This window comes from Thermobia domestica, chromosome 8 (assembly GCF_964235325.1).
Source record: "Thermobia domestica chromosome 8, izTheDome1.hap1.1, whole genome shotgun sequence".
Lineage (NCBI taxonomy): Eukaryota > Metazoa > Arthropoda > Insecta > Zygentoma > Lepismatidae > Thermobia > Thermobia domestica.
In genome coordinates, this window is record NC_137461.1 from 105,080,380 (window position 1) to 105,105,640 (window position 25,261).

Below are 25,261 nucleotides of genomic sequence, written 5' to 3' on the forward strand. Positions count from 1 at the left end.
CCCTGCAAGCGTTTAATAAAATCTCTGCATTTCTTTCTATTGTTCTCCTATAATCCCCTATTAAATTTACATCATCAGCATATGCCATAACCTGGTGAGTACCGTTCAACGCTAGGCCCTGGTCGCTATCTTTGATTTTCCTTATAGCGTATTCCAGAACGAAGTTAAATAATAATGGCGACAACGCATCTCCTTGTTTCAGGCCATTTTCGACGTGAAAGCTCGTGGACAAAAATTTTCCTATCCGGACTTTACTTTGGGATTCATTTAAACATATCTTAATTAATCTAATGAGCTTTCTCGGTATTCCAAGTTCTATAAGAACGTTGTATATTGTTTCTCTCCTAACCGAATCGTACGCCTTTCTAAAATCAATAAATAGTTGATATACTGGGGTATTGTATTCCCACTTTTTTTCGAGTATTTGGCGAATGGTAAATATTTGATCGATAGTTGATCGATTTCGTCTAAATCCGCACTGATAATCTCCAATAATTTCATCTGCGTATGGGGTCAGTCTTGCTAACAGAATATTTGAAAGTATTTTATAGGATATTGACAGAAGAGAAATGCCTCGATAGTTATTACAGTCAGTTTTGTCGCCTTTCTTGTGAATTGGAACAATGATTGATTCTTTCCACTCTTGTGGCAATTCTTCCTTGTTCCAGATAAGGAGAATGAGTTTGTGTATCTTGTTCCACAATTTCTCGCCTCCAGCTAAAATTAACTCAGCCGGAATTTCATCTACACCCGGAGATTTGTGTTTCTTTAATTTCTTTATAGCGGTTTCTACTTCTATTCGGTTGGGTTCTGGAATATACGGTTCTGCGGTGTGTATCGCCTTTTCTCCACGCACACTAGTTTTTGGTTGCGTGTTAAGCAAATCGTCAAAGAAATCTTTCCATCTATTTAAGATGCTATCCGTGTCAGTGAGAACTGTACCGTCAGATTTCTTTAATATATAAGCACGAGGTTGATAGCCTTTCTTAAATTCGTTGATTCCCTTATACATGTCCCGGATGTTTTTATTTTTACTATTATCTTCAAGTTCCTTAATTTTAGCTTTCAGAAAATCGCGTTTCTTTGTTCTATAAGTTTTGGAAGTTTCCCGCCTGATATCTGCGAAATTTTGTGTAGTTATTTCATTAGGATTTTGTAGCCAGCGTAATTTTGCCTGTTTTCTCTTCTCTGCTAGTTTAATGCATTCCTGGTCGAACAATGGTTTGTTCCTACGTATTTCCGCGTGTCCCAATTTTTCTTTTGCTGAAATTTTAATGCTATCTCTAATTTCAATCCAGGTATCCTCAACGCTAGTGCACTCCGAATCTTCTAAAGCCGAGAATCTATTCGAAACTTCAATCTGGTATTTCTCTCTTACCTGGCTCTCTTCTAATTTCTTTAAATTGAATCTCTCCGTTTTCGGACAATGAATATTACCTTTATTCAACGATAACCTCTCTCGTATTATCGCTACTACCAGGTAGTGGTCAGTGTCACAATCAGCCCCTCTAAACGACCGGACATCAATTATGCTAGATTGCCTTCTTCTATCTACTAAAACGTGATCAATTTGGTTGTGTGTTTTTCCGTCTGGTGATGTCCAAGTGTATTTATGAACGTCGCGATGTGGGAATTTTGTACTCTTCACGATTAGGTCTTTGGATGTTGCAAAGTTCACGAGTCTAACACCATTGTCATTATTTTCCTTATGCAGACTTTTGTTCCCTATAATCGGTTTGAAAAATATCCTCTCGTCCTACCTTCGCATTGAAATCCCCTAATAGATTTTTTTTTATATGGTATCGCGGGAGTTGGTCAAATATCCGTTCCACTTCTTCGTAAAAACTGTCTTTTATATCGTCATCCTTATCTTCAGTTGGGGCATGTACATTTAAAACAATAATGTCACACCACCGTCCCTTAAGAGTAATAAAAGAAAGTCTATCAGTAACAAATTCAACCCGTTTAATTGCTGGTAATATACGTTTATGAATGAAAAACCCTGTTCCTAACTGGTGATTTTTATTTCCTTCCCCGTAAAAGAACGTAAAATTTCCGGAATTCTCAGATCCATTTCCTTCCCACCTAACTTCCTGAACTCCTACTACGTCCATCCTGTATTTCTCTAACTCACTCCTTACGGATTTTAACGCGCCTGCCCTATAAAGACTCCTAATATTCCATGTTCCAAATCTCATGTCCATTTTCTTTTGCTGAGGTCGTGCCAAGTTATCAGTCCTTGTCCGAGGCTTTTGTGAATATTTCTGAACAAGTGCTTTTTTTTACAGGATGAGGTTGTTAGCCCTACCCAAACCCCCAAGCTGGAGGACCACTCCTAGTCGGCTGTCCGCGACTGCTTATTCAGTATATTCGCAGCTAACCTCTATATCTAGAGGCCTTCTCCTCGATCCGCAACCTGAGGACGCGCCATGCCGTGGTGACAGGAACCCACGGAACCCAAAAAGAAAACAAAAAAAAAACTGAAACGGGAGACAGATGTCAAAACAGGAGAACACATGGGTCATCATTTCAACAGTACAATGATTGAAAGTAAAAATATTTGTCCAAGGTCCTCCATAGGGTCCCAGACGGGGTCCTCCTCAAAATTTTCAAATGGCAAGGGGAATCATGTAACATATCGTTTGAAAGCTGTTATTATATGAAAGCAGATGGAACAAGTCTGGACGCACTACGATAACACTGTGCAAACATCCTGCTTTTTGGTTATTCTGTTTGTAGTCAGATTTTAGTTTGTTTTCACTTTAATTATTCTACTCAACTGAAAGAAAGGGAATGCCCCTAATGTGAGATTCTGCTCTTTGGGCAAAGTAATGTCTAAATAAATAAAAAATATATTAAATAAAAGAAATTAAAAAATAAAGAAAAGGAAAGAAATAACTTTGACATCTTTAAGTATGGAACTGACTAGTTAATATATAATGTACTATAGTGCTACTTATGCTCGTTGTCTGGATTATCAAGTATAAAATGATTCAAACAAAAATTTTCTCGCACCAGGAACAACGAATACGTACAAGTGTCTCACAGTGACAAGTGCCGATTGCAAAATGGAAAGCGAATGCGTTCGGAGAACCGAAATGAGGATGTACATTTTGAATGGCCGCCATTTTGCACAGGGTAATTTTAGATAGTAGAGACTTGTTCTGTCCTCTTTCATTTCCCAACAGCTTTCCAACGATATGCTACTTGATTCCCCTTACCATTTGAAAATTTTGAGGATGATCCCGTCTGGGACCCTAGGGAGGACCCTGGGACAAATATTTTTACTTTAAATCATTTTACTTTTGAAATGATGACAAACATGGTTTGCTGTTTTGACATCTGTCTCACCGTTTCAGGTTTTTTGGAGTGGCCAGACTTTACAATAACGTTTTTACTGACATTTTGACAGGCCGCCATTTTGCACAGGGTAATTTTAGAGAGTCGAGACTTGTTCCGTCTTCTTTCATTTTCCAACAGCTTTCCAACGTCTTGCTACTTGATCCCCTTACCATTTGTAAGTTTTGAGTTGGACCCGCCTGGTACCCTGTGAGTGACCCTGGGAGAGCACATTTTACTTTGATGCGTTGTACTTTAAAAATGATGACAAATGTGTTTTCCTGTTTTGGCATTTCTCACCGTTTGCGATTTCTAGGGGTGGCAACAGACTTTCTGAACACCTTGTATATTCATATAACTCGTACTGTATATGCATTTGGAAAATTTTTATTACAGTTTCATAATAGGTGTCATTAGTGCTTTTGATTAGTATATGAACCATCTTCCACTTCGATATAATCTCCCTCTCTTCCCTTGTTAGTGACGTATTTTCCAAAATTCTGTCTAATCTAAAACCTAGGATGCAACAAAAATGATTTTTTTTAAAAATACAATTTCAAAATTATAAGTCTAATAGTTTACAGAGATCTGTTTATGACTCAGTCCGAGGATTTACTCTTATCTATACTATAATTAAAAATGTTTAAATTAGTTTGCGATGAATGCTTATCCCTTGTAAATTAAAAAAGGCGAATTATAAACCAAATATAATCAAATCATTCCCAATAAAATAATTGTTCGAGCCACAACAGTGCGCTACAGGATAGCGTGAATACCCAGATACTCAGAAATAAGATGATGACCGCTACGAGCTTGCATATTCTGGAATCCAACCCATTACATCTTTTATTTAAAAAGTATGTCATTGAAATCTACTATGATCGCCATAATTATTTTAATTCCTACTTTACTGACGATACCAGAACTGTATATGCAATAGACTCAGATTAATCTAAAGGTTAGTATGCGTATTACTATCTTCACAAATATCATTGTATATGGAGCGTGAATCTACATCATACTTTTTAGATTTATTTCGTACTACAAAACACGTGCACATTAAAAGGAAATGAAAGATTTTATTTAAGAAAGAGATTTTGTGTAGATATTTTACTCTTGATCAGTTTCATCTTCAACGTTGTTGCACTTCAACAATTTAAGGTGCCGGCCAATTGAAGTATATACATTAAACCATAGTGTAGGATAATTATAATAATAATAATAATAATAATAATAATAATAATATAAATAAATAAATAACATGGTAAATGTACCTATCATTAATAAAACCTACATGGTCCACAGTGGAAAGTTTTCCAGCGTCTACAGTTGAGTGATGAAAGAATACGCTTTACATATATATATATATATATATATATATATATATATATATATATATATATATATATATATATATATATAAAGCTGTTTGATCCAACTCTTTTATGCATTGATATATGACAATAGTGTAAAGTCCTTGATACGATACATGACGATTTGGAACAGCTTGTAGTAATTTGCAATCCGCGAGCGCCGATTTCAACTCGTGGTGATGATGTCTACCTAAGTGATTGGTTTAGAGTTTAATGTCCCTGTTCAGTACTGAGGATAAGGAACCTACAGTTTAACGAGAGATACAAGCTACATGAGCTGCCACCAGGAGTTCGACCTGCGTTTTCATATATTCACGATTGAGCTTCTAAGTAATTTGTAGATGTAAGTTTACTGTCATGTTTGAAAGAATGCGGGTAGAGAGAACATGTGTTACGTGTTAAATCTGAAATCTATAAGCTTCAAACAAGGCTTATTCAACAAAAATAGATCATCTCGAAGAGCAAAAGCAATTTCTTCAAACTCTCTGAATACTGAAAAGTTAAAATGTATTACAACTACTACTAATCTCTTCATAGAACTCGCTAAAGACTAATGCGCTCTATCTTCTAAAGTTAATATTAAGTTAAGCCTTACAGTTACTTTAAAGATGGCATAAAGCTTCACTGAATGACTTTTTAAGTAATTGATAGGATAGAAACTGGAAAATAGAGTTCATTGACCTACGAAAAAAAATTATCAACCCCAATCCCTACATGACATCAAAGAACATAACCTTTTTTTTTTTGGAAATAAACACCTTACCACTGAGCCACCACAGCGACGATTATCTAACTAAAACGCTAAAAGTTCTCAATTTCCGTTCATAAAAATTGAAGCAGCATAAGACAGTGTAACATTATAATAATGGTTATTTATTTTTAATGCTGTGTAAATATACACAAAAGAAATTACTAAGAGTTTTCCGCGAAAGAAGGATTCGAGGTGAAAATCCGGCTTCCAGAAAATACCAAGACGAGGCAAGGACGCTCAATAGCGCTTCACTGTCAGATCCGCTACATAAACTCCATTTAGCTGCTGACGCGAGCAGCGGTATTACTCCCTCGAAACAAGAGAACATAGGCGAATAGAAGAGAGAAAAAAACAGAATCTTGATAGGAATGGAGAAAGAGGAAAAAAAAAACCTAGTCACGTAACACGAGCTCTATTCTCTGACGTGCAAACGAAGTCTAAAATAAAGATTAATTTTTTGCCTGGTACCAGGTGCAACTTGTGTCCTATATATACTCTCCAGGGAGCGACACTTCAATAAATCAAATTGAACTTATTGTCATAACTTGATCAAAAATAACGACACTAGTGGGCTTTATAAAAAGACAAGAAAACAAAACCTTAACTAGTGAGAAAGAGGCCCCGGAAGTCAGCGGAAGACCATACAATACATTAGGTTCTCACAAGATTGGGTGAAGGGTGAGGGACCAAAAAGACAGAAGAAAAAGACGCCAAAGAGTACAACTTCATTTCAATTGTATATGAAGCATAATGAAGGCAAGACAGAACTTTAATCCTGTTCAAGAAAAAAAAAAGTTTCTACTTACCTTTGCTTTTAGAAAGTATTTCTCTAATGAATGCATTTACTTTCCTTTTTAAAGAAAAGTTGTGACAATATTCTGTGTAGATTCCCGGCGGGAGCTCATGTGGTTCGGATTCTACGTCAATCAGTAGGACCCGTCTCATATAGCCTTGTTCAAGAAAAGAACGTTAAACTCAACTCAATCTTCAAGTAGCTAGCAAAATGTGGATGTCTCTTTTAGCTAGTGTTTTTTTGTCTCGTATCGTAAATTTTGTAACAATCTTGTCTCGTCTTGTCGCAATTTTCAAATAAATCTTTCTCGCCTCAAATTTTGTGACTCTTTCTCATCTCTTTTCGTAAATTTGTGCACAAAATGTATTTCCTCATTTTCTTTTGCTAATTTCACCTAAAAGTTATCAGAATCGTTCCACTTCTCGAGAGATCCACGAAGGGTGCTATATAACAACATTTAAATTATATTTATAATTGGAGAATGTTGTGCAATGACTTTAAACGTTGATAAATGCACTTCATTGTGTTCGTACAATTACTTTATCAATTTATAATTCTTATATAATGAATCATGCAACATTGAAACAATGCTTGAAATCTACTTTGATGAACTAGAGTTGTTCACAAAACTCGAGAAATTTGTCGTCTCGTTTTGAGTACTTCTGGCCTCGACTCTTGCCATGTTTTTGAGACGAAATGAAATACATCTCGTCTCATGGGCAATACTACTTTTAGCAGCCTTATTGAAAGCTCTAAAACAGCAAATTTTCGTTTTCCATTTTTTCAAGTATTGAAAATTTATCCGTTCCACTCCCATGCACAAGTAATCATCTGACTCGAGTATTTCAAGCATATTTTCCAGTTAGTTCGTAGATTAACTAACTCATTTCACAATCTATTTCAGCCATTTCCAGTCTTTTGTGTGCCGCCACGGAACCTCTACTATTCCTTAAGAAAGTTATTAATATCTCTCAAAACAGCAACAATAAGTATTTTTCGTTATTTGATAGTCAGATTAGACAGAGGCAGTTCCGTAAGTACTTCTACTTTATAATCAAAACTACAAAGTAAATTTGCATTGGTTTCGCAAACAAGCAAACAAACAAAGTGTACCGTAGGATTTTAAATTACACTAGATAAATCTCAACTGTCTACTCAGTGCATCATTTGGATATGGCCATGGATCTCCTTCCCATTTTCTCGTTATATGTGTGCATGTCTGTTTACACACATAAGTGAAAGACAGGACGACTCACAAAGGGAGTGAACTGCTATAGACACACATATAAACGTAACCCTTAATGTATAGATGTTTTATTGAGTTTGTGACGAACTTGGAGAAATGACGGATGTCAAATAGACTTTTCCCCTTATATAAATGATACCCGTCTGAGTACGCCTCATTGCGGCTCTTGAGATCTTTGAATTTGTCAGTGTGGAATAGGTTTTGCATTCAGATTTAAGCAGAGTGCCTACAATATCCGTCAACCCGCTCTACGTAGCTCCTCTACTGGTTGCCTAACACAATGACATGAATAGTAACAATGTTAATCTTGTGGGCTCAAAACGACCTATAAAATATTGATTAGAACAATAACGGCACTTTAAAAAAAATTGAATGAGAACTGGTAGGTCTATACAAAGTTTAGATCAGTGAAACCAGCACGTTTCTAGAGTTTGTGGTGTTCGAGATCTCATTGTCAAAAGAAATTAGCCACAAACATATAAACCTAGCATCTATCTATTAAAATAGTACAATAGCAATTAAGAACGTTTTTTTTATTTTTTAAGTTAGCTAGCTATGGTGTAGCCAGCACCCATTGCGGGGGCTACACCCTCTATTTGGGAAAGAGATTTAACATTATTATGGCGAAAAAAAGGAATTTCTGTTGGGCAAAGAGACATTTACTAATTTTATTAAACATCCATAAACTTTTTGTTTTTATACGTGAGGAGGTCCTGTTAGTAACAAGCGGGTTTACTGTGCATGATATGAAGGTAAGATATGGGCCGGTGCGTGTGACGTGCTGAGGATACTGATGATGTTATAGTCCGAATGATTTGGAGGTACGGTATATTTATATAATGCGAAAAACAGTGAGAGTGGTGTACACGTGTGGTGATGGCTTTGAGTGTAGGGAGCGTCGCTGTAAACGGTTTCAAAAAATAAAGCGTGTTCGCTGTCATAGTTTTGAGTGATACATTTAATACGAAGAACTTCGATATGATAAAGAAAGTGAGGAAATGTCATGCGGTCGTACAGTTCACGGGTTGGACTCGGTAATTTAATGCGGTAGGCTAGGCGGAGAGCATGTCGTTCCATTATTAACAGCTTTTCGTAATGCTTTGCGCTTGCTGATATCCATGAGGTAAAACCATAAGTAAGAACGGGACGGAGGAAGACCTTGTAGGTGTTGATGAGCGTAGAAGAATGGAGACCCCACGTTGTACCTATGAGACATTTAAGTAAATTTAATCTATTTTTGGCTTTGCTTATAACGGTAGCGAGGTGTGGACTCCATGTAAGATGATGATCAAATGTTATACCCAAGTATTTCACTGTCGAGCTAATAGGATGTGAGCCCATCCGTTAGCTCGCACAGCTGCTCTCATTTATCGTAAAATTTAATTCCGTAAATCTCAAATAGCAGAGGAATATTGTACAATTTTTCACGTAATGCAGCACTAGATTCCTTAAGCGAGGATGGAGAGGGTATCTGCTCCGAAGTTTGAACTGCAGAAATGACTACAGATATTCAATAATGTTGAAATCTGGTGATTGAGCAGACAAGAAAGGTGTTGTAGTTCATCCTGATCTTCATGAAACCACACGTAAACAGCTTCATCAGTGTGAATTGACGCATTGTCATTTTCGGAAAATTGCGTCATTGGCTTGAAACAACATTTGGACCATAGGGTGCACGTGTCCCCACCTACAATGTTCACATAATCACTGGTAGTAATCAGGGGCTCCCGAAAAAAATTCCAGAAGGGGCCATCTCCATGGTTGCTATATTACGTCTGGTATTTCTGGTATTTAATATACGTGGTTTGTTATATTATTATACATTTTCATGAGCAAGGGGGGACTCTGGCCCCACCCTGCCCTCCCCTTTGGGCACCTATGGTAGTAATGCGTTCTGTGAGTATACTCAAGGTTCCAACAGAATACCAGGAAATAAGCTCCTTTGGGAATTCGTCATACATAAACACGGTTTGTTGTTGAAAATAAACTGAAAGAGTACGTGTTTCCAATTAATGGCGACACCATTTTCTCAGTCCTAAAGCACTGTTGACAATTATCAGAGGTAACAAAGGTTACCCACTGCACTGTGAAAGGATTGATCATGGTCATCATATTACTTCAAAATAGCATCATTTGATAGAAAATGTGTCCTAAGCATGATGAGTACGCCGGATGAAGCAATGCGTCGAACTGCACGTCCTCCAAAGCTTGAAGAGTAGCTCGGGACATGTGTCATATACTGTAGCATTATTATGATAGAAAAAATACCTTCCTTCAATTTTTGTGTCTCGTGTGAGCAATAGCATCTCACAGTTGATTAATTAAATTTGCGAAATATTGTTCTGTGATACTGCTACCCTTCTGCAGGAAGTCAATAGGGGTAACACCTCTTGCATCCCAGAAAATACTTGTCATCATCTTCCCAGGGGCTTGCACCTTGGATTTATTTTAGAGTGGAAACGACTGGTATTTCCACTGCTGGAATGTTGTTCTGTTTCTGGATCAAAATTGTGGACACAGGTTTTGTTTTGTGTTACGAACTGCGAAAGTCCTTTCTATCAGCGCGAAAGTGCTGTAGATGTTGCTCCGGGTTCACTATTCTTGGTAGGGAAATAATTCCTGGGAACCTAGTGAACAGAGTTTTTTTTTTATCAACAATACGTTGCTGATAATGTTCTCCCAAAGTTTTTGTTGTTGGAATCCTACAACGACCATCAATCAATATGGTATTTTCGTCAGTTATTACAGTCACTACCGTTCTCGTGTGTGCTTCGTCTGTGATGCCTTGACGGCTACATTTTAATTTTGCAATTTATGTTGGGTATGGTGGTGATTCCTTCCCCATCATTTGCAACATGTTTTCATGAATCTACTTTCCCGATAAACTTTTTCAGAATACATATCAAATGACTCCGCGTTGTTCCAGTCGCATGCCTTGTGACGGCGTCGTTGTGTTGACTTACTTACTCCTCCAGTATCAGAAAAGAGAAAAGTATTTCCAGGTCATATTTAGTACGAACTACAATAAAAGTGCTAAACATATAATAGTTCATTATAATTCAGATATATTATTCTTTCGTAGATAGCCTCACTCATCGGCTCAAATCTGTCTTCAACATTAGGGTGAACGGGTAAGACCGTTCCCATAATATTTTCAGCGATGATTTAAAATATTTATGACAATACTGTGAAACATCATTGGAGCAGAGTTATCTTCAACATTGGGAGGCGGGCAGATTTGACCCCTCCGGGATTTGCGCCAGTGGCCTCACTATGAGTTAGTCCACCTTCGTAAAATTTCTATGTGCACGCGATTTTTGAAACACAACTATTATCAATCACAGAATAAGGAAAAATGGTTCAAATGGACAGGTGTTACAATATAACAATGTGTAGGTGCACAAGCCAACTAACGTGTAAGAAGAATTCGTCTAAAAATTAATTTCAACAGTTCCCAAATTCTCCCAATTCCTCAGATAATACTGATCACCTAAGTTAATATCTATGGTGATGATCTTATATACGTGCTTATGTGAGAAAACGTAATTGCTTAGCGAAAGCCAATCAAACTCCAACCCATATACCAACATGTAAAGTTCCAGCAAATGCCAGGGGGTTAACATCGTGATCCAAAACTAAAACTGTTCCCATAAACATGCAAGCACAGCACAAGATTACACAAATAGTAAAAATAAATGATCGTACGTACGTACGTACGTACAGTACAGCGAGAGAGGAGAGACAGTATTTCATTATGCATTCCGGAAAGAAAAAGTTATACTCTTTTCCTCTTTTTTTTTATCAACATAACGTAGTTGGTTGTGGTACTCGGTAAACATGTGAGATATTGCCTACTCTTAAACTTATCCTTAGGACCAAAAAGCTCATAAATCTGAGGACAGTGCGTGGAAATGATAAGCACAGAGGAAGAGAAGCGAGTCACTCGAGTGATAAAACGGGATTATCTGGCTTTACTTGAAATGAGGTGCCACAGGATAACGGCGCACTCGGAATTTCTGCATTGGGAGCTAAAACCAGAAAGATTGTTTCGGTTGAACAGAAGCGAAAGCTAATTCATACACCCACACAGTATAATGTCGTTTTTCTTTTATTATTTACTTCCATTTAAAGCATTATATAAACACTTTATTATTGTTATTCTTTGAAGATATAAATACTTATTTTTGTAATTCTTCTTCTCTCTGTGTTTTCAGTATACGTTCAATCAGTGGCGTACGCAAGGGAGTTTTCAGGTTTAAACAAGCCCCCTTTGAACAAGATATTATTTTTTTAAAATAATAGAAATGTACCATATTAAGATATGTATACAAAAATCCTGAAACTAAATGAATTTGGATGCTTGAAATATTATCAATTGACTAAATTCTGCATATGTGTCTGTGTTAAATAAATATGCAAAGAAAATTATTTTGAATAAAAACTTAACAGGATAAGGAGAAAAACTTAAATTTCGTAATTGACGCCAACTTTTCTGAATAACTCAGAGTCCAAAAGCGAAACAAAAATTACTAGAAGCATGATACTCATACCGCAAACGAAGTGTTTTCATTTGACAACTATTTTAATGAGTATTTCCGACATTCTTGTCTCAACATTATATTTGGCGTTGCTGCTCGAGACGAGACGAGGTCAAATGTTTTTGTCCAGATACGAGAGGAGACAAAGTCTTCCGGTAGAAACAGATATGTATTTCGAGACGAGATAGTTCCTGCAGTAGAAAATATAAACATTTCGAGACGAGACAGAAATCTTCCAATAGAAACAGAAATATATTTCGAGACGAGACAGAGTTCTTTTAGTAGAAACATACATTTCCAGACAAGACAGTGTTCTTCCAATTAACTCGACTCAAAACTCGAAGCGAATTCAAGTCGAGTTTCGAGTCGAGTCAAAGGTAATTTTCTCCAGTCGAGTTCCGAGACGAGTCACTGTTTTGAGATCAAGTTTCGAGTCGAGTCGAGTTTGATAAATGGCTCTCTCGTTCAGCTCGTTTTAACTCGTTTTGAAATCACTGCTTGATTAAACTGGAAAGCAAAATCCATGAGAAATGTAAGCAGTAATGTGCAATATTTTTAGTGTTGCTCACGAGATGGGCCATTGCTCGCGTCTCGTCTCGTCTCGTCTCGTCTCGATTAACAAGACGACAATAAATTTTCATAACGAGACAGCATCAAATGTCGTGAGCATCAATATAAGTATGTACCGTATTTCTTACCATCAAGGCTGAGACCTGCACGGTCTAAGTTTTGAGCCCAAGCAGAAGCCCATCCCAGGTGGTGATGTAACCGGTTCAGTTTGGTTCAACCGAGCGAACAGCTCGAGCCGGCTTGGTTGAAATGAGGCACCGACTCGGCTCGAGCTGGCTCGGTTGGATGATCCGTTGGCTCGGCTCGATAGTGAATGAACTGTCAGTCGAGCCCCTCGAGCCGTTGACAACCCTATAACCGGGCCGAGCAGTTTTGATCATGTTTGGCCGGCGCCCCATAACTTTTAACAATTCTTGGCTCGAAGTTGCATACTTGCTTCTCCGGAACTCAAGCCCAGAACCTCGTGAACGATGTTCTTACCTCCTATGACCTCACGACTACCGAGGTTAGCAGTCAACTAATTTTTAGTATTCAGATGTAAACCGCCTATCTTTCATGTTTATACACGGATTTATAATAATAATAATAATAATAATAATAATAATAATAATAATAATAATAATAATAATAATAATAATAATAATTTTTGTTGTTGTTGTGGTAAATATCATTGATAATAATTATATTGTCTATGTAGGATACTTTAAGAAAGTACTTAAAACTACAGACAGCATTTGGCTCGATTTGGCTCGTTGGAGGAAAGTTTTCAAGCCGAGTTCTCGATAGCCCAGTAAATAAAGGCCCAAAAAGGGTGTCGAGCTGAAATAATTTAGAAAAAGCTGAAAATTTCAGGATTTGTTTTTCATGTGATCTTAAATGAAATATCAAAAGTCCCCTAAAATCCCGTGTGCGCTTCATCCTCAAAATGGCGGCCAAAGATGGCGGCCGTCCGGAATGCGCGTGTCTCCCGATTTTAGCTTGTAACTCTGAGACTATTTAAGATATTCCAATTCTGTAAAAGCACTTTTGTTCTAGAAGCTCTAATCTATGACTTTTCTTAATACTTCTTTCTCGTAAAGTTTGACACAAAGCCACCATTTTCCATTAAAGTATAAAGTGATACATTTTGGAAGTCCTGTTCTTGGATTGGTTGTAGGAAATCTCCAAAACCGTTAGGAATTCGCAAACAATGCTCGGAATAGTTTCGATAGAACATTTAATTAGCTTTGTTTTAAAAAAAGAATCATCTAAATCGGAATACAATTAATCGAGATATTCGATGTTTTTAATTAAAAGTAGTTGGATAAAAGTCGCTATTATTCCAGCACCTAAAGTTTCGCAACTCATAGTTGTGCTGGATTTATGGCATTCATGCCTTGGATTCCAAACTGAAATTTCAAAACTGTCATAGAACCTATGTGAATTTCATACCAATTTGGCGCCTTAAGAGGACACTTGTCCGACATGTCCCCGCCCCCCCCCCCAAGAAAAGAAACTAACAGCTAGAAAAGGGATTATTATGTTTTAATTCTGTAAAAAGCACTTTTTATTATGAAAAATAAAAGCCATATTCTGTAAATTTTGTTGAGTAATATAATTTTAAGTACATTGAAAACAGTAGTGGCTCGTTATGCAACCGGTGGTGAACACGGAATAACTAAGTTTGGTTGTATATTCATAAGGATACCAAATAGTCAATTTGCATTGAGTCTACTTATAGATACACAACCCAACTTACAGTTATGTAGTGTGCCTCACTGATTACACACCAACGAGCCACCATTGTTGAAAATTAAGTATCCGTTTTTACATCTCTTTTGAACTCCTTGTACAGTAGATTCTTCATTGTAGATAGTCAAAAAGGGAGTGAAAAGTTTTTAAAATATGTATTACATCTACCTTCTTTAATACATGAAAATTTCATGGTCTTCAGAGTCGTCAGGAATTAACATATTTGAACAAATATTTCCCCGACAATTGAAAGGAAGTTTGGAACAAGCCAGCCCTGCCTTTCTATATTCACATTTGCTGTCATAGTCTTTCTGCGTTCTGATCTTACATGGGCAAGATAAAGGTTCAGCAGATTGTCAGAAGCAGCTTTTAAGTTTATTGCACTGGAAGCAATTTACCTTCTATTAATTGCCACTGGAAACAATTTACCTTCTATTAATTGCCACCCCCATTTTATTGGGTTCAAATCATTCCCCAATCATTGGTGTACTTGAAGGTAAACACATACACTGTGTTGAGAGGCAGCAGCACTTGTAAGAGGGAAATTTGCCAAATTGAATTTTGAGGATTGTTTTCTAGTCATTATCCTGTTGTAGGCTTATATCGAAGTTCATCTAAAGAAATTTGATTATGTTCTCCATACAACCGCGTAACCAATCTTTCTCCTATTTTAATGACTGTTTGGGAATCTAAATTGGGTTGGTGAAAGACTGTGACCGCTTTAGATAGTTCTTGCTACTTCTGAAGAATTTTGATGGCAGCCTTTGTTGAAAAAAGATGATGATGTGTTACACCCTGTGATAGCATGAAGACACCCTGTGAAATATGTCCTTCAGTGACTCTAGTTTCTTTGGATGTTGCCAATGTGGAAGCATTTCTATTCAATTTTGTTTGTTTTCGGCCTCACAAAGTACACTGTAGTGTCTGGAATTGTTCGAGCAATTAAGATGGCCAATAAGTCAGAGTCAGTTCCTACTACTACAGCAACAAAAATGTTTTATATACTTAGATTAATAGCTGTGCTGACAATCACAGCATCTGCATCTCCTTCAGCTTCGTACACTGTAATGTTTGAAGAGTTAAAGTGGGTTTTGAAGAAATCAATCAAACGTCTTTTATTTTCAGAGTTCAGTGCTTGCTCAGTGGTTACTTTCGTATTTTCATCAAATGCGATTGTAGAGACATCTTTGACATTGCTCTTCTCTGTCGTTCAACATTTTTGGTGTTATTGCCTGTTGCATAGCCATCAAAAACTGCAGCTCTGCACGGAGAAATGTGTTTCTGTATATATCGTACATATTTTTCAGAAGTATTTGCATATGTTAATATCGGACAAACAACCGCATGAAGTAAGAAACCACCGTCTACAACGTAACTCAATTCTGATAGAATTTTCATACAGGGTTCTATAGGTCCTACAATGTTCACAAGTACAGATTTTCTAGTTTTTCTAATTGAAATTTCATCAAACAAAGAGGGAGGATAAGGTGTTACTTCATATTTTAAAAAATAATGCATCAATTCATATGATTGCAATACCGCAGCAATTCGGCTGAACAACTAAAGTGAGCTGATGGTAACAGCTTCCTTCCTAATATTAATTGTATTGCTTGGCGCAGACACACAACCTTCTCTTTTCTTTTTAGAACTACGCTACCAAAGGTTTTACCTATCATTTGAGATAGTGATTTTGATCCTATCATATTTTCTGCCGGTATCAAACTCTTTATTTCAATATTTAAAAGTTAATTGTTTGTTGGTTTGTTATAAAATTTAATATGCCTTCTAGCAAGAGCGGATACATAACTGCTGAAGGCAGTGCAGCACGTTCTATACGTAAATCTTGTCTATTTATTTTAGGTGTGCATATTTTAATCCCACCCATACTGTGGAAAGTACCGTGACCATCTAATGTTCTCGCTGCATTATCAAAAACAAACTGAATAAAATTTTGAGAATGATCGGTTTGGATTGGAATAATAGAACACATTCTAGAATATGCATATCTTCTTACTTCAGCGTAGCTGGCTGATATTCCAAAACTATGCAAATATATCTATCTATATATTGACGATATCCATAGTATCGCAAACAGTAAACACCAATTGCTAGATGGATTGGTGATATAAACGTACGAGGCCGACACATTGAAATAATTGAATGGCAGATCATGATATGCATTCGAGATAACATATTTGAATCACCTTCCTTACTTCTAGTTATATTTTCAACAAAAAATTTTAATGATTGTGGATCCTCGGGAGCAACTTTTTTCCAATGAAGGAATTGCTTCTTTCTAGGTAGACGCGATACGAATGCATTGTTGATGCTTCTATTTTTAGACATGATCTGCTTTTCTTTTCTTGTTTGCTTCATTCTTTGAGATAAGAAGGCAGGGGTTTGCTGTTTACTTTCATACCACTATGAACCACATTAGCTTAAAATTGATGTATGTTTAGAACATAATAATATATAAACTATATAGACTACCAGCTGTTACGCCAATGATGTTAAGGGTGAGTCTACTGAATATATATTAACTGAATATTAATTTCTGCTACTAAAAAGAAAAAAGAGATTTAAAGGAACACAGTATGGACAACTGGGTAACAAGAAAGCAGCTCTCTGTCCACGTATATTTTTCAAAAACGTCGAATTTCTCCACTAATTGTATTCCGATTTAGATGATTCTTTTTTAAAAACAAAGCTAATTAAATATTCAATCGAAACTATTCCGAGCATTGTTTGCGAATTCCTAACGGTTTTGGAGATTTTCTACAACCAATCCAAGAGCAGGACTTTCAAAGTGTATCACTTTATACTTTAATGGAAAATGGTGGCTTTGTGTCAAACTTTACGAGAAAGAAGTATTAAGAAAAGTCATAGATTAGAGCTTCTAGAACAAAAGTGTTTTTACAGAATTGGAATAACTTAAATAGTCTCAGAGTTACAAGCTAAAATCGGGAGACATGCGCATTCCGGACGGCCGCCATCTTTGGCCGCCATTTTGAGGATGAAGCGCACACGGGATTTTAGGGGACTTTTGATATTTCATTTAAGATCACATGAAAAACAAATCCTGAAATTTTCAGCTTTTTCTAAATTATTTCAGCTCGCGGTCCTTTATTTACTGGGCTACGAGTCGAGCTCAAAGATGACTGTTTCGAGTCGATTCGAGTTTCAATGAAAACTCGCTCCAACTCGCTCGTGCAGATTCCTACTTCCAAAAAAAACATATATACATTTCGAGACGAGATAATTCTTCCAGTAGGCAGTGCTAGAGCGTTCACCTCTGGTGCTTGGGGTCCCGCGTTCGATCCCAGCCTCCGCCAAGTGTGGTGGACAAACACCGTGTGCGTGGGTTTCCTCGGGGTTCTCCCGTTTCCTCCCACTTTCTTCATTCCACCGTTTTCATTAATTACTCATCATCGCCGTCTCCTTTAGCCTTACCGGCATAATCGTGGGACGTTAAACTCAAAGATTCTTCCAGTAAAAACATATAAACATTTCGAGCCGGGGGAGAGAGAGAGAGAGAGTACTTTCAATATAAACACATATACATTTCGAGACGAGACAGTTCTCCAGTAGAAACGTGAACATTTCGAGACGAGACAGTTTTTTTTAGTACAAACATATACATTTCGAGATGAGACAGAGTTCTTCCAATATAGAAACATATACATTTCGAGACGAGATAGAGTTATTTCAGTAGGAACTTATATAAATTTCGAGACGAGACTCTCCATTCCTATTCCTCTTGGATCCAATTTTCGCCTCAGGATTTTATTCTCAAATACTCTGTGCGGATTTTAAGTACTCAAATGCTTTCCGTTTGCGTCCTTCCTTGAGATTAAGCGACCATGTTTCGCAACGACATAGCACAACAGGCATGATTATCGTTTTATATATCTTAAGCTTTAAATTCCTCCATAGAATTCACAACGACAAAAATCTTGAACTGAATATTAACACGAATTTCCTGTTTGCAGACGATATTTAATATCTTCGTGGATATGGTTTCGGTCTGTTAATATTGGTCCTAGACATTTGAAAGTATCTACTTTGACGAAAGTATTATTCGATTTTGACTCTTCCAAAATTTGTAGTATTATGATCCCGGCGATCTTCCATGTATTTAGTTTTCTCTGCATTTACTTCCAAACTCATATCCCCGCAAGCGTTTGATAAGACCTCTGCATTTATTTCTATTGTCCTCCTATCATCCCATATTATATTTACATTATCAGCATACGCCATTACCTGGTGAGAATCATAATGGCGACAATGCATCTCCTTGTTTTAGGCCATTCTTGACGTGAAAGATCGTGGACAAGACTTTTGCCACTCCCACTTTACTTGGGGATTCACCTAAATATATCTTAATTAATCTAACCGGGTTTTCCGTTATTCCGAATTCTGTAAGAATGTTATACAATGTGTCCCTCCAAACCGAGTCGTATAAGCCTTTCTAAAATCAATAAATAATTGATGTATCGGGGTATTGCATTTTCTTTTTCTTCGACTATTTGTCAAATGGTAAATATCTGGTCGATAATTGATCGATTTCGTCTAAATCTGCACTGATAATCTCCAATAATTCATCTGCGTATGGAGCCAATCTTGCTAACAGAATGTTTGGGAGGATTTTGAAGGATATTGATAAGAGAAATGCCTCCATAATTATTACAATAAGTTTTATCACCTTTCTTGTGAATCGAAGCAATGATAATTCTTTCTACTCCTCTGGTAATTCCTCCTTGTTACAGATAAAGAGAATGAGTTTGTGTATCTTGTTCCACAACTTCTTCCTTCCAGCTAAATTAACTCAGCCGAAATTTCGTCTACATCCAGAGATTTGTGTTTCTTTAATTTCTTTATAGGGATTTCTACATCTGTTAGGTTAACCTCTGGAATATATAGTTCTGCTGTGAGCATTTCACTTTCTCCACGTTTATTAGTTTTTGGCTGCGTGTTAAGTATTCTTTCCATCTATTCAAGACGATATCTGTATCAGTAAGAATTGTTCCTTCGGTTTTTTTTTTAATATGAGTATAAGCACAAGGTAGATATCCTTTCTTAAATTCGTTGATGCCCTCATACATGTCCAGAGTGTTTTTGTTTTTACTATTATCTTCAAGTTCATTTACTATTATCCTTTCAAAAAATCGCGTTTCTTTGTTCTAAAAGTTTTTGAAAGTTTCCCGCCTGATGTTAACGAAATTTTGTGTAGTTATATCGTTCGTATTTGGTAGCCATCGCACTTTCGCTTGTTTTCTTTGCTAGTTTAGTGCATTCCTGGTCGAACCACGGTTTATTCCTGCTTATGTCAAGCACAACATAATTCAGTAACTAACCAACAAGAACAGAACATACTATATAAACTTCAGGCAGTTGTTATTGTTTACCTTTGAGACAGTACAATATTTATCAGTTTTTACTGCCAACCCGCTTGAAGCATCGACAGGCACTAACCATGCGTAGATTTGAGCATTAATGTTCGTGTAACCTTAAGATAGTTGAAAAACTGAAAACGATTAGGACTTTTAATTAATTTCTATTTTAACCTACAGCATACAGCGAGCCGAAAGCTTGGAGGCGGGGACTAGTTTAAGTGGTCATAATACGATGGGGAACCCAAAAGAAACAGGATTGAAAGAGCGCTGCTGTTCCTAGGAATAGTAGAGAGTTGTCCTGCTAGGTGGATCTAGTAGAGACCTTCCCAGATCAGTTGACCAAGCGGCGTCTGCGTAGGAGGTTAATCGTTTGATCGTATTATTGTTTTTCTCAACTGTTCTCGTTTGCCGCCTGCGAAATCGTTATGGCAGATTCAAAGGAACAAGGAGTATGTTTGTTTCCTACTTGGAAAATCGGAAACGAAAATTTACCAAATGCTTCAACAGGCTTTCAAGAAGGATACTATGAAACGCACACAATTTTTTGAGTAGTTTGGGCGCTTTAAGTGTGGTGAGATGAGTGTTGAAGATCATGCTCGTTCTGGGTGCTCTTCATCATTTCGAAACGACGAAAACATCTAACAAATCTGTCCCAGCGATTATCGTCGTTTCACAATCGATGATATTTCAAAACAGGCAGGAGTGAGTTGGAGCTCGTGCCAGCGTGAGGTTTTGCAAATAAGACATGCTGCCGCTAAGTTTGTTTCTCGCCTGCTCACACAGGATCAAATCATTCATCTGAATTTGAGCCAGGACTTGAAAAATCAGATTGAAAGTGATCCAAACTTTTTGACCAACATGACATTTTCCGAGAATTAAACAAAATCTAAAAGGAAAATATTTTGATGGTGTAGAGGCTGTAGAAAGAACTTCGTAGAGTGCATTGGACGATATAAAAGTTCCAGAGTTCCAGAGGTGCTTCAAACAGTGGGAAAGAAGATGGGAGAAATGAATCGCATTTAATGGAGAGTACCTTGAAGGAAACTGAAAGAATTTTGTAAAAAATGTAATATTTTTTTAGAACGAAAGTCCGGTTTCTTTTGGGTCCTCCCTCGTATGTTGTTAAGTTGTCGTAGTTGTATGTTTTTCTTTATAAGTTTATATTTAATTTGCTTTCCCCTAGAGTATTATTCTTATTTTTCTTTGACTTCCTGTGCAGTTTAAATTGCCCATCATTGTTCTAGATATTAAAATAATATTCAGAAGAACGAAGCACTTCCGTGTGTGTGTGTACATGGTTTTGTTGATATTGCAATCGTTGCTTCTACAGACCACCATTCAAAAACCGCAATTTCCAAACTCATATCTCACCAAATGACAGTCCACACATCTGTACAAATTATTTGAGCTATTGGTACATTTTGTTCTTTGTTTGCTTTCTGCATCCTTCTTTCATTCTTAAAAACCTTTTCCAGATAGAGAATCACTAAGAATGGAACAAATGACGAACAGTTCGTTTTTGCAAAATGAGTACAATATCTATCATTATCAGCAAAACAAACAAAGGATGCGTATGCCATAGCACTTTTCAGGAGTCATTAGCATGATGAATCTACAAACCATAATGATTGTTTACCTGACACAATATAAATAACTGTGGTATTTTCATATTATAAAAAACATTTTTTTTCCTGTATATGCCATGTTAAATATAAGTCATGGTTTTGGGAGTACTCAGTTTGTTCCAAAACCCATTTATATTAGGAGAAATGAATCTATCTGAACCCGTTAATTTCTTATGTCTAATATAGGTCTGTCTTGCTTTCTTTCTTTGCAGATTCTGGAGTACACTCAGTTCTACCTTGACTTGAAAGAAGCCAACAAACGCAAGGTTGCTGATTGGTCCGTAGAATATAACTTCACTTCTTATTACGGGCTGCGAAATGTGTCCCATGCTTCTCTTCATAAACTTGCAGAATCCTTCACCAACCCTGAGGGAGTAATTTACTTTGAGAAATACTTCAGTGCCAATTCCGTGAGATATAACTCGATCAGCAAATGTGAGGCTCATTGTCTTCATTATCAATACTGTGCCATCACACGTGTGGACTATGATGATTACCAAATGTGTCTGGCCACATCACAAGCTATTATGGGTGGTAACGCAGGCTGTATGCATACACCAGCCATTTCCTTTATTGTTTTTACTTTTATGTTTTCCTCACTTTTGTTTGGTTTATGATAAATTGTTACTTTTTTGTTTGTTTCTTTTTTTGGTTGGTTTATGAACTGAATAAAGAAAGCCTTGTTGTTATATGCATCTAATGTTTTATCGCAGCTATATGAGAATAAATAATTATATATATAAATATATATATATACATGTGTGTGTGTGTGCTTGTTTGTATGTATGTGCGTGTTGAGGTGCTTTGTTTGTTTGTACAAACAAAAACAAATAATAAGAAAACAAAGGAACAAAAATGTCTTTCAAAATGGGAGTGGAAGTGTGTTTATAAACATTAAGGATTACATATATACTTTATTAAGAATTTTTGTTAAGAGAAATTCAAATATATATATATATATGGAGTTTTGCACAAGTGTGCATTGAGAGTGTTTCCCCCACCCAGGACAGCATAAATAAAAAAAGAGAACTTCTCCGTTTACGTGCTTTTCTGTTAATGGTGGCCTAATCCATGTATTTATGCTGCAAGGGACCATTCTCACAATTTTCTGTGGATGCTTTGTAAATAACGGTAAGTATACTTGTATCTTACTCTCCATTAAACTTATTTGCATCAATCATATACCATATTTTACTAGTTTCTAACAGATATATATTCTTTACATAAAAGACATTATGAAATTATATTGAGTTTTTCTATTATCAATATATCGGTCTTCAAGTCGCAAAAAAATATTTTTCAAATGAGCCAAATTTATATACTAGTTAGAGAGCATCAAACAATATGATAGTCATTTATTGCGTATCATTTTCACGGAGATGTTTGAGATTTAATAAATAAGACTTATGATATTCCATCCATGTTTTATTTTATTCGAACTAACATTTCAGGCGATTTAATAAATAAGATGTGATATTCCATCCATGTTTTATTTCATTCTAACTCACATTTCAAGTGATTTAATCAATAAGATGTTATATTCGACCCACTTTTTTTCATTCGAACTAACATTTCGAGTAATTTAATAAATAAGACTTGATATTCCATCCACGTTTTCTTTTATTCGAACTAACATTTCAAAGTCATCTGACTGCCTTTATCGTTAGAGTTGTACCAATTCAAAAACTGTTGTATAACAGTCTTTAGTATAATTTTGTTACATTGTTAGTATTTTGTTTCTCAATATGTTAAATCAAATATAGTTACAACTTACAGTTTAAAATATAAGACTAAACCAATCAGAGAAGTGAGGATTGTCAAGACATGCACCAGATGAAATTCATAAAATTTTGTTTGCAAATATGTGAGTTATTAGCAAAACCACAGATGGATATAACTGGTTATTAAGAGTAGCAAAAGAAATAAAATTAATGAGTACCTTAAATGGAAGGTTTGAAAATGAAATTTGGAACATTTTATTATAATTTAAGGAGTGATGGAACAAATAATAACGACAATTTAAAAAAAACTATCAAAATTATGAATTTGAATTAAACTGAAAGTTAAAACAATAGTTGATTTTCACATATTGAAAAATAAGTTTATAATAGGCAACAAAATTATACCAAAACCTATTAAGCAGCTCCTTAAATTAGTACAACTCTCATGATACTGTTCAAACGTTACTTTGAATAAAATAAAACAGATATAATACCAAAAGTTTTATTTATTGAATATGTTAGTCAATTCTATCTATATTACTATGTTACTTTTTCTTCCATCAAGTTATCAAATATGCAAGTTACCAAAAATAAACAGATCAGCCCTTAAAAATCTTATGACTGGACTGGTGAGAGTTCAAACTCGATTACCCCGATTCAATTCTTGCTGACCCAGTGAATTATTTCTCAGCGCAAAGTGCTAGAGTTATTTACAATGTAATCCAATACACCAGATATCCTTGAATGAGGGTAAAATGTATAGAAAAAATATTGAATTCTTATGTTTTCAGTTTATAACTGTATATATATAGAAGAATGTTGAAGTAAAAAGCCAAATCTTTAGACATTTTAACGTGCAGTCCATTGTAGTGTTTAGAGGGCTACTTTGCTTGTTTCCTCCGAACACAGTAGTAAAGGCAATATGTAAAATCGCTTGATAAGAAGGTGTAATAACTACCACTACATTTGAATTAAATTTGAATTTTTTAATGCCTTTAAATATCTGTAGTGTGAATGAGGAATATTACTTTGCGTTGTGAATCCTTTTCCTTCAACCTTTAAACAATCGACTTAAATTGTTGCTTTTGCAAAACTTTTTTTAAAGCCCCAAACGGACACACGACAGCAAAAAGTTTCGGAAAGTGTTGTATTTTCACTGCTAGCTTCTCATTTTAGATAGTGTATATCTACAACGAAGGGGGGTGCACGTGCTCCGGTGCACCCCCTAAATCCGGCCTTGTACACAATGAATTAAGTATTTGAATGATAGAATAATAAGAATTGAATTTCTTCTCGAAATCCTACAAATACGAACTTCAATATAAATTGTCTCTTTGAGATGCTGATTTAAATTTATTCCAAGCAATTTGGCAAATCTCAATAATTGTCAGGAAAAAATCAAAACATCCAAATTGATAAACTTAGAATGGGAAATCTGTTCCTTACCAAAATATATAATCTCACCTACACTAACTATATTACATTAATAATTTTATCGAACTACATACAACTACATAACTCATAATTAATGTCTATTACATTATACTTCCATCTAATGAACAGAATCTCTTTTTCTGAACACAATAAAACTGCATAAATATGCAAAACCCATTAGTAGACTATTTAATGTTCAAACGCATATGAAAGTTCTGTACATCAAATCTCAGTTCCCAATATCTCAGAATATTGTTCAGACTCTATTCAATTGCTTAACCGTAGTAATCAATATGATATTTTTGAATAGCCTATATTCAAATAGATACTATAACACAGAAATAGCAATATATGAGCCTTACTTCTTCCAGAACACAGATGACAGGCCACTAGAAACCAACACTGAATCTGAAAGTCTTCTTGATAGCCAATGACCTCCAATCTTGCAAATATGAGGTTTCAAATGTATGAGGCTACGCTTTCTATTGATATAGTATGCAGAATGAAGTACTATCTTCATTTTTAGAGGTTTAATAATCTTGTAGAAATTTTAAGATACTAAACAACTCAAACTAGTTTTATTGTTGCACTTAATACATATACTTAGAGAACAATTTTCAAGTGATATAGAAATATGTGATCGCTGGACTGGCGGAACTCAAATGTCGTTCTTTTGCATACTAGACGGATACTTACGTGACTAAGTAAAACAGTTTACCTTTTCCTCAAGTCAATTACTTCATTCAG

General features: G+C 35.9%; 1 protein-coding gene across 2 annotated transcripts in view; it reads left to right on the forward strand.

Annotated features, from left to right (window-relative positions):
• Positions 1 to 25,261, forward strand: part of LOC145693108 (acid sphingomyelinase-like phosphodiesterase 3b) — a 670,115-nt gene that overhangs the window by 633,602 nt on the left and 11,252 nt on the right. For both annotated transcript variants that reach the window (XM_081768814.1, XM_081768813.1), the window contains exon 7: positions 21,572 to 22,490. In XM_081768814.1, coding sequence (XP_081624940.1) covers positions 21,572 to 21,976 — 405 coding nt within the window. In that variant the 3' untranslated portion in view covers positions 21,977 to 22,490. The remainder of the gene's footprint in view (positions 1 to 21,571; positions 22,491 to 25,261) is intronic.